General features: G+C 38.3%; 1 protein-coding gene across 24 annotated transcripts in view; it reads right to left on the bottom strand.

Moving 5' to 3' along the window:
* Nucleotides 1–15,339, bottom strand: part of MAGI1 (membrane associated guanylate kinase, WW and PDZ domain containing 1) — a 678,927-nt gene that overhangs the window by 70,709 nt on the left and 592,879 nt on the right. For all 24 annotated transcript variants that reach the window (XM_037733929.1, XM_037733931.1, XM_037733932.1 and 21 more), the window contains 3 exons: nucleotides 13,956–14,048; nucleotides 7,211–7,393; nucleotides 6,059–6,679 (listed from right to left, as the gene is read on the bottom strand). In XM_037733929.1, coding sequence (XP_037589857.1) covers nucleotides 6,059–6,679; nucleotides 7,211–7,393; nucleotides 13,956–14,048 — 897 coding nt within the window. The remainder of the gene's footprint in view (nucleotides 1–6,058; nucleotides 6,680–7,210; nucleotides 7,394–13,955; nucleotides 14,049–15,339) is intronic.

The following is a 15,339-nucleotide window of genomic DNA, read 5'->3' as shown; positions in this document are numbered from 1 at the left end:
AATCCTTGCTTTGCCACTAACCAGCTAATCTGGGTAAATCACAGAAACTTGCTGGGCCTCAGCTTCCTCTTCTCCAAATGGAGCTAAGATTGTACTTACTTAAGAGGACTCTTATGAATTACACTATGTAAAATGTCTAGAAGCATGCCTGGAACACTGTAGACACATTTATTGTTTTCAACAAATCTTATGCAGGTTTTCCCAACTTAAACAGAATTTCCTCCTTTGTTTTATGCTAATTTATACCACATTTAGCTGTGAGGTTTCAACATCTAAAACAAAAAGAATTTTTTCTTGTATTTTCTCCTAGCATAGAAGCTGATAATCACTGCCTTCATTTCACAAGGATCCGACCCAGCATCACACTGCAAATTGGTGGCAGTTTCAATGTGGTGGCAAAAATGAAGTCTTGAAAGGTTTTCTTTACCTTCTTGTGCATATGTGTGTGCATGAATGCATGTTATGTGTATTGCATGTATCACGGTAACATAGCTGGAACATAGTAAGTACTCAGGAAATCACAGTAGTAACATTCTCACTATCATCACTACCAACATTTTCGTATCTAAGTTTTGCCTTTTAACTCTCATTATTTTTCTGGAGTTATGAAATGTGCTTACCAAGCAGAGGATTAATCTTCTACTGTGATTGGTGGATCAAGTTAAATTTATTCAGTTATTATTTACTGAGACCTTATCACTTACCAGGTTCCCCAGGAAGTGCCAGGGACACAAGAGGAAGAGTCAAACACATTACTGCCCTCTAGGAATTTTAACATTTCATGACTTTATAATCAGACCCTGAAATTACTTAGTGGCCTGACAAAAGTATTCAGTATATGGTTTGTGCAAACTAGAAAGGAAAATATCACTTCCATTACTGTTGTGATCAGCAAAAGCTGGTGGGAGATGTTGCTCTAAATGAGCATCTCCAATAGCAAGTCCCCCCTTCTGTTCTCCTCTGAAGTAGAAAAATGTAGAATGTGGAAGCTGAAATGGACCTTTGGAAAGACTGACAAATCTGTCACTTATAAAACAGACTTTAAAACATAAACGTTATTCAGAAATTAAAATATTAAAATAAGCTTTCTAAACTTATTTTCACCTGCCTTACAGGTCACAGAATCAACACTAAAAGGGACCGTGGAGGCAGAAGCCTAACATTGTTTGCAACTCTGGTTGTACATCAGAATCAGCGGTGGAGCCTGGGCAACACAGTGAGACCCTGCCTCTACAAAACAATTTAAAAAAAAAGATTAGCCATGCATAGTAGCACATGCCTGTAGTCCTAGCTATTCAGGAGGCTAAGGCAGGGGGATTGGTTGAGCCCAGGAATTTGAGGATGTCATGGAGCATGATCATGTACTCCAGCCTGGGCAACAGAGCAAGACCCTATATCAAGAGAAAAAAAAAAAAAAAAACTACCAATGGAAGATGTCTGAACTCACACACTGAGACTAACAATCTGTATGGCCCAGCTAGAATTTTTTATAAAAAATAAAATACAAATCCTTCCTCACTCAATTGCTACTATTAGGCAATATCAGTGTAACACCCTGGCTTTATTATGTGATGACTACTATGTCAAGAACTGGCACAAATGCTAACCTTACTTAATCTATGTACGTCATGACTATGCATGGCAGGTATTATATTTCCATTTTTTTTCAGAAGTCTAACTAAGTTCGGAGAAGGCAAGTGACATGCCTAAACTCACAGTGTGATTAAAGCAGGAGCCAGGATTTAAACTTACATCCTCTGGCTCCATAGTCCTGTGGTCTTTCCTCTATACAACAGTAAGTTCATTCCTGGCATAAAATTTGAGCCACAATGGAGTGCCTGAAAGATTCTCTAGCTCAAAACATTCATTTTTTAGATTAAAAAAAATAAGTTTCAGAGTAGAAGAGCAGCCTTCTCAAGTATATACAGCAGCTTAAGGGCAGAGTTTGTACTCAAGGTCAGCTCCTGGCACCCCAAGCTCAGCTTTCTTTTTAATAGATGCCTTCTCTCAAAAGTAAAACATAGGTTCTTCACCTGCATACAGTGCTGCCAAATCTTTTCTTGAAACAGAGTATTGTGACTCAACATGAAATTACATCTTAAAGAGTGTCACACCTACTGATAGGTGTGAATAGGCTGAATATCCAAAATATTTGACAGAGAGGGGCAGAGGTAATTATGTTATCTACATAAGCCCTTTTTTAAAAAAGTAAAAAATCTTCATGGGATAAATTTGATAGCTTTGACAAATTGGAAAAAAAAAAACCACAAACTATTTGGTAATTACCTTCTAGTTTGATTTTCTAAACACTTCAAAGAAGTCTCTAGGTGCACACTGGCATCAGGTGACAGGATTTCTGAATGTAGATGCAAATGCTGTGTTCAAAAACGGTAAAAAACACGTTCCTGACTGGACAGCAGAGGGAGAGGTAAGGATACATAATGAGAGGAGGGGAACCAGGCACAGGAAGGAGCTGCCCTTTAAAAACCTGAGAGACTGACTGGCAGGCAGGGAGATGATGATGATACAGAGAAGATTTGTAAACAAATGAAGACTGGTCCTGGCTAGCTGGGAGTGTGGATGAGCACCCCACAGCAGCTCTAAGCCTGACTCGGGAAACTGTCTGATCCTAGAAATTTACAAATGATATTTCAACCTTTAGCTTGATTTCTAGGAATGGACTAAAAATGCTAAAAATGAAATGTATTGGATCTTGACAAAAACAAATATCAAAAATGAGAACTAGAGGTTAGGAATTAAAATAGATGCTACAAACATAGCAGCCAGTTCTGCCCCAAAGTAAAAACGGCTCGTTCTTTAAAGCATAGAAAGCTACAACCTCACGACAGGAATTCCTGGGACTTACGAACAGTGTAAATAAGTTTATCAGTCTTCTAATTAGCAATTACAAAAAAAATTAGATTCATGAGAAAGAATCCGTGAAGTGGCCATTTACTTTCTCATTCAACTTAGCTGCTGTCTCGTACCTTCACCAGGCCTTCTCATTATACCTCCACTATATAGGACAGATGATTAAATGTCAGTCCCGATTCAAGCAACTAATATATGGCAGAAACAAATATATTTATATGCTTTACAGAAAGATTAATAGTAGCTGGTGCTAGCCTGCCAACTGCAGATGTACAAACTTTCTATCCTATACATAAATCAAACACAAGACATATGGTGTATTTTAAAGACTGCTGATGTCACAGTGATTTTAAATTACTCATGTTCTGAAATAAACTATGTAGATGTTGATGAATATGACAATACATTCTGAATTGTTTCATATAAATGTTATAGAATGTAACAGCATTAATAAGAAGATGGCATTGGGAATTAAGAAGAGAGAATGCAAACATATTTAAAATCAAGGAGTATAGTCAGACGTGGTGGCTCAAGCCTGTAATCCTAGCACTTTGGGAGGCTGAGGCAGGTGGATCCCTTGAGCGCAGGAGTTCGAGACCAGCCTGGGTAACATGGTGAAATCATTTCTACTGAAAATACAAAAATAAGCCGGGAGTAGTGGCACACACCTATAGTCCCAGCTACTTGGGGGCCTGAGGAAGGAAGATCAATTGAACCTAGGAGGCTGAGGCTGCAGTGAGCTGAGATGGCAACACTGCACTCCAGCCTGGGTGACAAAGTGAGACCCTGTCTCAAATATATACATATGTATGTATGTGTATATATACATATAAAATAAAATATATATTTATTATTTATATATTATAAAATATCATTTACAATATATAATAAATATATAAGATATTGTTTATATTATTTAAAATATAAATTTATTATTTATATAGTATAAATATATATTATATATTTCTATAAAATATATGTATTAAAATATTTTATATAAAATATTTTGTTTTATATATAAAATAAAATATTAAATGAAATGAAATATAAAATCAAGGAGTATGTTTCCATAATCAGTTGTTTGCTGGCTTAGGCAAATTCATTACAATATGGTTCTAATAAGTTACTTGGCTATAATGAGATTTTATGTTTGGTCTCCTTAGAAGTGAATCTAATGGGGTAGAAAAACTTAGCATATCCATAACAGAAATGAGAAAGCAGATAGATGAGTTAGGAGAACAAGGTGGTCTGTGTCTGTCAAATGAGCAGTGGCTGAATCAGAAGTGCACCTGATGTACCAAGAACTATTTGAAAGTTTCCAGGTTAACAGTCACAGTATTAAGCAATTATACAAAACTCAGTGTTACTCAGGTAAGTAGGGCAGAACACAGAACCGAAAACCACAGAGCCAGGGTGAACAGCTCTGAACTACTGTGGGATGGTGGCTTCCTACCTCACAGGGAAGTGACAAAGATCAGAGGAGAGGCACATGCAGGTGTGAAAGTGCTTTATGTATCACTGATTCATCTATAAGGGCCAGGTTTCATCATCACTATCATCACTATTGTCATAATCGTTCTTACACTCAAGTCATTTTCTACTACATACATCTTGGCTAGTGTTAAAAACCAATTCTCTGGGCGGTCAAGTGATCTAGGTACAAGAAGAGACTTGAAAATTGGTTACTAGAAATGATATTTTTAAAAATAAAATTTGCACAATGCCTTTTACAACTGCCTAAGCCAGGCTCACTGTGCATTTCAATTCCTATAGACACCTGCTCCGTATTGTGGGTTTCCTTCAAATGATCCCAGCCATTTTGATCGCAGAACACACGGCTTCATGAAAACATGAGAATCTGGCTGCTGTAACACAAATGAGCTCCTCTGTTGCAGCAAACCAAAAGAAAACCAAAGTCTGGTTCTTGATCTCTTTTCAGAAGGCCTGCATATATTGTGCATGAAACAAATGGTGGCAAGGATCAGGAGAACAGCCATTCTCAGGTCCATAGTGTGACACTATCAGTCATGACTAATCACATATATGTATATATTATAGGAGCAAGACATTTCAATATGGTGGAAAATATTGCTCAGTGTAAGGTCCTGGGTTTTCTGATGAGGCAGAGTGTGGGATGTTGGGTCAAAGAGAAAGGAAGAAGCTTAACACCTTGAAATTTAGAATAACTCAGATCTCTGAGATCCTAAACTACTTTATTAAAATGTGAGCATGTGGAAGGAAGTGTTTAGTATAATTAGCAGACCTCTTGTTTCTGCCAAATAGAAATAATCACATACCTATTCCCTTATTCAATACCTATTCATTCATAAATACCTAAAAGGAGTCAGGTGTTGTGTTAAATATTGGGGATAACAGCTGTCTACGTGCACACATGGGCCCTGGCTTTATGAAGCTTTATATTCTAATGAAAGAGAAAAAATGAAAAATAATAATAAATGCATGAAATAACGCCTTGTGCTAAAAAGAGTGATGATGATCAAGGTTATGAAGAAATGTGATAAAGATTAAATGGAAGTGTTGGGAGCTACTTTAGATAAAGTGATGGGAAAAGTCCTCTTCCAGAAGGAGACCTGAATGAGACTGCGCCAGCTGGGAAGAGCTGGGAAAGGAGCATTCCAGGCATAGGGAACAGTAGGTGCAAAGGCCCTGAGGCAAGAAAAGGCTTTCAAGCATTAAAGGAGCTCCAGAAAAGCAGCCAATATGGCTAAAGCACCATCCGATGGAGAAGAGAAACGTGAGACACGTTTGGAGGAGTGACCACAGTCACATTTGGCAGACTATTTGGCCAAGTTCGGGAGAACAGTCTGGACTCAAATGCCTGGGCTCAAGTGATCTTTGCACCTCAGCCTCTCAAACAGCCAGGACTACAGGTGGATATCACTACGTCCAACTTAGGTTTTTAAATCTTAATGTTTTAAAAAGGCTCAATCTGTTTTAAAGTATCACTCTAACAGCATATGTCTATCATAATATATAAACCATAATTTTTACATGAAAGGGGTTAGCATTTGAAGAAATCAGTAGGTATTTTGAAACATTTAAATAAAAATGAACTTAAAGGAATACACATTTAAAAAGTCCCCGTGGTAATCTGAAGATGAGTGAGCTAAGCAACGAATCTGTAATTAAAAAAAAAAAATTCAAAGAACAAAACAAACCTACTTACCTCCTCGTTGCACCAACAATGTGACCTCACTCCCCTTAGGACACTCAACCAGCATATCCACCACTTGGTTGTGAGTTAGAGCCTGCACATTCTTCTTATTAACTTCCACTATGAGATCCCCTTCTTTCAGGCCTCGGCACCTTGGGCTGTCAACAATCTGTTTCACTCTTTGGCCACCCCCACCAGGACTGTCTGCAATAGTAAAACCAAAGCCCATTGGCCCTTTGACGATATGAACAGTTATGAGTTCTGGCTGAGTGGCTATGGAGGAAGCCAAAGAAACAGTGTCATTAGGATAACCATGAGAACTACTTGAAGCCACGTCCGCTGGGCTGCTTGGCCTGGCATCCTTCATGCCATTGACTTTGCCTGTTTTGCTACTGTGGCTAGCTGGTGAATCATAGGTCTCTTGCCCATTCACAATAATTGGCTCTTTATCCAAAATGGCTACCGAGGTCACTAAACTTGTATTGGGGTCATCTGGATCAAAAGGCAATGGATAACCTCGGCAGAGCTCAAGGTCCACACTGGCACCAATGGGGATAGACTGGAAGATCTTCACAACTTGAGCATGTGTGTGTCCCAAAACACAGGTGTCATTCACACTGACAATCACATCCCCTGTAGAAGAGAAGAGTGTGGAGGTTAAAAAAAGCACCCAGAAAATTGTCATCAGTATTATAACATATTCCACTAATATAAAGCTGAACTGAAACTGCACGTGGGTGTGATACTATAGGGCACAGACTGCTTCTATTTTTTCAGCACCTAGTGTCTTCCCCGCTAATAAGAATAAAATAATCACTGAGAGAAACACTGGAGCTTTCTCAAAAAAAAAAAAAAAAACTCACTGCACAAATCCAAGCTTCGAATTCATTTATTCAAATGGGGATCTACAGTTTTAATAAATTACTGTTTTTGTACTCAGACAGTTTCCCAAAGTTAAAATAATTTCGCAGGTTTTAATCTGTCCCAAGGGATGGATTTATATAATGTGGAGATCTGGCTCATTCTCAAGGTGTTCTAAGGTATAAGCATGTGCAATCATGACACTGTTTGGTCTTGCTCAAACCAAACATCATGATTGTACACGTTTATGTTCTGGGTTGGAGTCTTACCACACAGAACACACTAAGGCCATGTGGACGCTACCTGTTTCCATCTTGCCATCCAATGCAGCAGGACCATCTAGGACCAAGCTCTTGATCTGGAGAAACTCATCAGGTTCATCCCCTCCAACCACCGTGAAGCCAAAGCCACGACTGCTTTTCCGCAGCTTCGTGTGAATGAACTTGCCTTTCAACTCAGAAGGGTTTCGTGTAAAAAAGGGTTTGCCTGCATTAAAGTAAGAAAAGCATAAGGAATGTCACCATCGGTGAAAAGGAGAATTAAACAAGATTTGAGACAACATATATATCATTCTTCAAGCTTATGCCCTAGAGCCTTTGGGCACATAGCATCTTAAGAAAGTTCTCTCTTAATTTCAGGAATAAGGATGTTCCTAGGCCCCACTGTTGAAGGAGAGAGGTATGTCAACTACAGGGTCTAAAAGAAAATACAAGAGAGGGATGACATTAGACCCTGTCAGGTGACACACTTCTTGGTTTCCATTCATGCAGTTTGACAGGAATTGAGCTGTCATAAGCTCCTTCACAGAAAATGGAATTGGTCTGTTTTATGTCTTTTGTTCTGTTTTATTTTGTATTTTGCAATATGGCTTCCAATGTGCTGCTTTGGGCCTGGCTTCTACTTGAAAAACCAACTGAGCAGTAAAACCTTTAGTTTTAATCAAACAGAATATCCAGGCTGAAAATGCACAGATAATACCAGAAAACATAGTATGGACACAAATAATAATTCGACAAAAATGTAGAATGACTATTTTCAAAATTAAGGGTCATCACTTTGAATTGAATTCTAAATTCAATTGATTTTTTCCTATTAATTTGCACCTGTTATTAAATTTGTAAAACAGCCAACACATGTCCACGGCTAAGATTTAGTGTTTATAACAAGCTTTAGATATTTGTTTAAAATACACAAACTGGCTCATGTAATCCCAGCACTCTGGGAGGCCGAGGTGGGCAGATCACAAAATCAGGAATTCAAGACCAGCCTGGCCAACATGGTGAAATCTTGTCTCTACTAAAAATACAAAACTTAGCTGGGCATGGTGGCGGGTGACTGTAATCCCAGCTACTCAGGAGGCTGAGGCAGAAGAATTGCTTGAACCCAGGAGGTGGAGGTTGAAGTGAGCCAAGATGGCACCATTACACTCCAGCCTGGGCGACAGAGAAAGACTCAAAGGAAGAAAGGGAAGGAAGGGAAGGAAGGGAAGGAAGGAAGGAAGAAAGGAAGAAAAAGAAGGAAAGGAAGAAAAAGAAGGAAAGGAAGAAAAAGAAGGAAAGAAACGAAAAACACAAACCAAAAAACAACCAAACCAAACCAAACAAAACAAACAACCCCAAAATCCTAAAGTAGTTACTAACAGTAGCCATACAGCTCCAAATTCAGCTGTCTTATTTAACATATATTAGGCTGGGCATGGTGGCTCATGCCTGTAATCATAGCACTTTGGGTGGTCAAGGCAGATGGACCACCTGAGGTCAGGAATTTGAGACTGAACTGGGCAATATGGTAAAACCCCATCTCTACTTAAAAAAAAAAAAAAAAAAATTAGCTAGGTGAGGTGGTGGGTGCCTGTAATCCCAACTACTTGGGAGGCCGAGGCAAGAGAATCACTTGAACCCAGGAGGTGGAGGTTGCAGTGAGCCAAGTCTCGGCATTGCATTCCAGCCTGGGCAACAAGAGCAAAACTCTATCTCAAAAAGTAAATAAACAAAATAAATTAAATTAACAGATAGAGATACAGCTAAATAATTTCCAAACATGAAACCTAAGGTTTTATTGAGTTTTCTTGATACATTCACAAATAACATTTTGAACATAAACCAAAATGTTTTCTTTTGGGATTTACTAGGCACATATCTGTAACTGAGAAACTTACTGAAACTTCTCTGATTATCCCAAGTAGTAGGCCTAGACCAAATTTCGTGAGCAGATTCTTTCATCTCTCCTAACTTCACTTACTTCTTATACCCTGTCCTTGCCACACACAGCTTCTCCACCTGCCCTGTTTCTTTTCTATCAAAAATGTTATCCAAAACAAAAAGAGAGAGAGAGAAAGAGGGAGACATTAGTCTCCTACATCCCTGCACTAGGAGCCTGGGACCTAGGAAGAAAAGTTATTTTTGGTTAGTTATATCTAAAAGGCCTTAAAAGGTATCTGGGCATGCATACAATTTTTAATTGCATATTTTTAAAGTTTCTGGCTCTTGCAAAAAAGGCTCTTTTAAATTGCCTGCAATCAGAGGTCCTTTCGCTAACCTGCTCTTTAGCGCAGTCCCAAGGCTTGTTGGAAGCTTGACAAACTACAGCCCTGTCACAGTGGTGAAAGAAAGACAAGACTTAGAAGGATTTGCCATGCAAAGTCATCTGCCAAGGCACTGGGAGGGTAGTGTCACTTCCACCAAGAGCTTTGGGGAGACCAATGCCAAGACAATTATCAGGTGGAAATCGGTAAGATAACCCCCAAATTTACTTTAGCGGGAGGTGGGTAAGTGGCCTACACTCTTACAGTAGGGGCTGCTAGGGCATTCCAGGACTTTGAAAGGAAACACATTTTAGTTATGCAGAGACATCATCGACAGCCATTACCTTTCCAGCAAGACCTTCCCTAACCACCTTACTAAAAATTGCAGTACCTCCAACATTCCCAATCCCTTTTTCCCGCTTTATTTTTGTCCTTAGCATTTACCACCTTCCAAAAGAGTATACATCTTACCTATTTTTTTTTCCTACTGTCCCCCACTCCTATGTATGAAGGGCACTGCCTATGCAGGTACATAAACCACCAGAATGTTAGTTCCATGAGAATTTTTCTATGTATATCCAGTATCTAAAATATGGTCTATTTTATGCACTCCAAAAATTTTTGTTGAGGGAGTGAATGAATGAACAAATAAAAGCACATAGAAATGAAATTTAACATGTTTTTGGGAAGGCTGAAAAGCGGTATTTGGGTGTTAGAGCTTTTCACTCTTATTAAAGGCTAAGTTAGAAAATGTGAAAATGTGCCTGGCAGTTTATGTAATTTAAAAAAATACATTAGCATATTTTGTGCTGAGAATGTTAACTTAATAAAGACATGAGCAGAGCTTTGAAATTATACAACTGACTTCCTTTTTCAATGTTTAACAAGGGAGGGAAGATCAGAAGGTTTCACATTTATGCACATTTTATTACTCTTTACGTCTGGGTGGATCATTAGTTAATGTAGCTTTTGGAAAGAAATGCTTTTCACCCCCTAGGCAGTGGAATTTGGAGCTCTCAGCTTCAGCCCTGTGGTGCATGTGATCTTCTAAGATCCTAACCTCTGTTTACTAGTCACCAGTGGTAAGACTTGGTTGTATGGGAAAATCACCTGTGTAGCTTTTTAAAATGTACTCATTTCCAGTTCCTTCCCTAGACTCACTGATCAGGATGTTCTGCGTCTTGGCCCAAAACACCTTAGGTGTTTGTTTCCCTGCTGGGCTCAGGGGAGGGGAAAGAAGTGTCATTTCTTGATGCTAGTGTTTAAATATCCTAGACCAGTACTGTCTAACGGCACTTTCTATGATGATGAAAATGCTCTGTATCTGCACCGTCCAATATGGCAGCTACTAGTCACATGTAGCCACCGAACCCTTGAAATGTGGCTAGTGAGACTGAGAAGCTGAAGTTTTTGATTTTTTTAACTGTAATTAAATTGAAATGGCAATGTGAAACCAGTGGCTTCCATACTGAACAGCATAGACTTAGACTACACAAATGAGGCACAGTCTAACCTTTCAACCAAAAATGTTTCAACCAGAAGTTAAACTATTCCTCATGAAAATTAGTGTTCAAATCTGTAGTCTGCTACTTAGTGGCTATATGGCCTTGGGCAAGGTACTAAACCTCTCTGCCTGAGTATCACAAGTACAAATGGAGGTAATGATGATACCTATTTCATATGATAGTTGTGAGGAACAACCATGATAGATAATGGAGGTAAAGTGCCTAGGAAGGTACCTGGCACATAATAGGAGCTCAATAAATGAGTTACTGTTTTGTTAGCAATGGTGACAGAGTGAGTGTGATCGAGGGGTAGCTGCAAAAATCTCTCTCTAAGCACAAGCTTGACGCTGGGGAGTTTTCCCAAGAACATATCTTCAAATTATCACTTGCTGGAATTAGAAGTACATTCTTGATCAGGGGAGAATTTAGTTGACCTATCAATTTAGCAAAATTAATACCAAACAATCTAACCAGATTAGCTATATGTCTTCTTACTGACAGTCTATCGACACTAGATATTGCCCAAGATACAAGACATTAGACACTAGATGGTTAATCAAGACACTTAACCAGCAGGAAGGTATCCCAGGGTTATAACCAATGAGGCTAAAGTCTAACTTACGTTTACCGAAATCACAGCTTAGAGCCAAACGGTACGGATTTTAACTGGTTTCTTTGGTATTAGTTATGTTCCAAAGATTATAAAGGTGCTTGAAAGGTGTGGCTCAACAGAGAGACTACACAGTAGAAGAGTGCTAAGAATAAATAAGTCAATCCCAAGGAGAGTTCAGCAAGCCTGAACCTTCCCAGACACTACTGAATGGTATTTGAAAGTGGGGTCTTTGGGAGGTGATTAGATCATGAGAGTGGTGCCCACGTGATGGGCTTATTCTTATAAGGAGAGAAAGAGAGCTAGTCCCTTCTCACTCTGCTCTGCACTATGTGAGAAAATGGCCATCTGTGAACCAGGAAGTGGACTCTCATTGGACACTGGATCTGCTAGCACTGTGATCTTTGACTTTCCAGTCTCCAGAACTGATGAATAAATGTTTGCTGTTTAAGCCACCTAGTCTATGGCAACTTGTCAAAGCTGCCTGAACCAAGACATTAGTGGATGTCTTGGTCAATCATTAGATGACTAAGAGGAATAAGGAAGATATATAAGGAAATAAGGAAGAAGAGAAAAAAAAAAAAAAAGAAAGTCTGGGTGAAAGAAAAGTAAGAATTTGAGTCTACTACAGATAAATACCATCCAGGTTCTTAGTTGGTACATGAAGAATTTGGCACCCAGAACCTGAGCCTTAATTTATTTAATTTCTAAGATAATTATTTAAGGAAGTCTGGTTGGCTATTCTATACGTATATGTAGACGAATGGATGGATAGATGGATGGAGACTTTTTCACTCAATAATAATTTCATCAGAAAATAGATATCAAGGGATTATGCCTTGTTCGGGATCATCTCACAATGAAAAAAACAGAAAGCAGAGAATCACAGTCTCTTGCCTCCATGGGATTTAAAGTCTAATGAAAAAACTCATGTTAAATTATAGCACACAAATGAACACTAGTTATAATGGTTAAATTTCATAAATGCGAAGTACAGAATGGTTAAGAGAAAACATAGTAGGGGAATCTAGCAAAGACTTGAGGTGAACAGGAGTTAGCACAGTAAGAAGGAGGAGGAAAAGACAACTGCAAACAGAAAGAACAGCCTCCGCAAAGACTCATAAGCAGTCCACAGTTTTGCTGGTTAAAAGAACTGAAAGGAAGCTAACTTACTGTGACAGAGGGGAAGGTAAGAAGGCATGAACCTGCAGAAGGAATTTTATATTTACAAACAAACAAACAAAACTGAGGAATCCACATTCAAGTTGATATTAATCAACATATTATTATCTACTATGTCCAATCTTTATTAAAGCCATTATCACCATTAAAAAGTATATTCATGCCAGAAGAAATTGTTTTACATAAATTGATATTCATTCTAATCTCATGAAATGTCACCTAGCAGAGAAAAAATTTCTTTCTTATAAAAGTTATAATGAATTAAAATTAGAGAAATGAATTGCTCAACTTATCTTTTTATATCTTACACAATTAAATCTCTAAAAATGTAGAAAGGAAAACACATTTTGGAGTATTTTTAGTGTTTCTGTACCAAAAACATTCTCCAACTCTGTCAAACATGATGCTCATTTAAAAGAAAAAGAAAACTAAACACAACTATTTTGTATAATTTAAGAGTAATGAGGCCTGAAAGTTGCAAGGTTCTGGAGCTTCCAATTCTCAAGAATAATTCTCTATAAGGGCCTCATCCTATGTGTGAATGTAAATAAACAAGACCCATTGAAATATTGTAAACATGCATAAATACCCAAACTACAGCAAGGATAGGGAATGAGAACTGAAAACACAGTATCAAACCATTTACATTTATAGCAAAGTCTCAGTCAAAACCTAGTATGTTGGCTAGGATCTTGGAATATCTAATGTCGAGTTTCAGATTTATCTTTTTTAACATACTGTTAAATATCTGTGGTGTCTAAATCAGTGATTCTTATCTCCTGGATGGGTTTGTTCCCCAGAGACATCTGGCAATGTCTGGGGACAGTTTTCTTGTCACAATGTCTGTCAGAGGTGTGCTGTGTGCTACTGGCATCTAGTGGCCAGGGGACATCTCACAGTGCCCAGGACAGCCCCACACAACAAAGAATTAACTACCCCAAAATGGCAATGGTGCTGAGGTTGAGAAACCTTGGTTTGAATGATCATGTAACAAATCGTCTTTATTTTTAAATTATTACAAATAGTTGAAAAAAAATTTCTCAGGAAGATTTCTAATTTTTCTTGACAAGTCTAATTAACAATACTTTTATCACTGCTTTCATTATTTATGGTTTTCACTATTGAAGGAATGACTTGAGAGTTACAAGACTCCACTTTTTAAAATACCTTTAAAAAATCGGATTTTCAGCTAAAACCATAACGCAATTAGAAAAACAAGTACTTTACCCTGAAGTGGAGCTTCTCTGGCTGGTTCTGGATTGCTTGTGGGGTGGTTTGGAATAACAGGAGGCACAAGGGCTGAGTGATCTTCTGTCCATTCTGTCAGAAAGAAAAGAAAGTTTCCTATTTTTCCTTCAAATGCCTTGTTTACTTACTTATGATTCACCTTATTATTAGTAATATCCAAAGCAATAAAACCAAGGGCAGATAGCTTAAGAAGTTGTTATCCGATCTCACTCTATGAAGATCTTTTTTTCTTATCTAAGACATTTGGGGAAAGAAATGTTATGATATAATGAATGAAAACTCCAGTTCTCTCTGGCTGCAAAGTCCAAAGTGAGGTCAGTTTTAAAACGTCAGGAAAGATGTACAGTCAACTAATGGCAGCTGTATAAGGGAGAAATTTCTTCAATGTGATTGAGATATGAGCTGGACTGCTGAGGCCAGCTTGTCTTAGGTAGGGAGGAAGAGGAAGGTAGATGTCAACAGTTTGCTAAGGGTACTCTCTTCAGTCATCTCTGAAATCCAAATGAGACCCATTACGAATACTCCTGGACCCTAATTCTAGTCTTATGCACCTTGAAGACCAGACATAATTCACAGTGAGTGACCCTTGAGATGCACCCCAGAATCACTTCGAGCTCAGAGATCATATTCAGTTGCACATTCTCATTTGCAAACTGTGCAAACTGTACTTTCTAACACTACCAAATTTTATCAGCTCAAGAAAGACACATTTAAAAAATTATTTTTAGACAAAAAAACAACAGATGTTGATAAGGATGTGGAAAAAAGGGAATGCTTATACATTGTTGCTGAGAATGTATGCTGCAACCTCTACAGAACCACCATTCAATCCAACAATCCCACTGCTGGGTATCTACCTGAAGAAAGAGAAATCATTCTATCAAAATGGTATCTACATTTGTATGTTTCCTGCAGCACTATTCACAATAGCAAAGATACAGAATCAACCTAAATGTCCATCAGCAGATGACTGGATAAAGAAAATGTGTTGTGTATGCCATGGAATACCACTCAGCCATAAAAAAGACAATAAAATTATGTCTTTTGCAGCAACATGAACGTAACTAGGGGCCATTATCTTAAGTGAAACAACTCAGAAACCGAAAGCCCAATACCACATGTTCTCACTTCTGAGTGGGAGCTAAATAATGTGTACTCATGGACATGAAGTGTGGAAACAGACCATGGAGACTTGGAAGGGTTGGAGGGGGCTGAAGGATGATAAGTTACTTAATGAGTACATGTATGCTATTTGGGTAGTGGTTAAACCAAAAGACTAGACCACCACCACTTAATATACCAGTGTGTGAAAAGCTGCATTTGTACCCACTAAATGTAAATAAGAAAAAATTTCCTTTTAGCT

This window comes from Cebus imitator, unplaced genomic scaffold (genome assembly GCF_001604975.1).
Source record: "Cebus imitator isolate Cc_AM_T3 unplaced genomic scaffold, Cebus_imitator-1.0 Scaffold556, whole genome shotgun sequence".
NCBI lineage: Eukaryota > Metazoa > Chordata > Mammalia > Primates > Cebidae > Cebus > Cebus imitator.
This window is presented reverse-complemented; position numbering and strand designations above follow the sequence as displayed.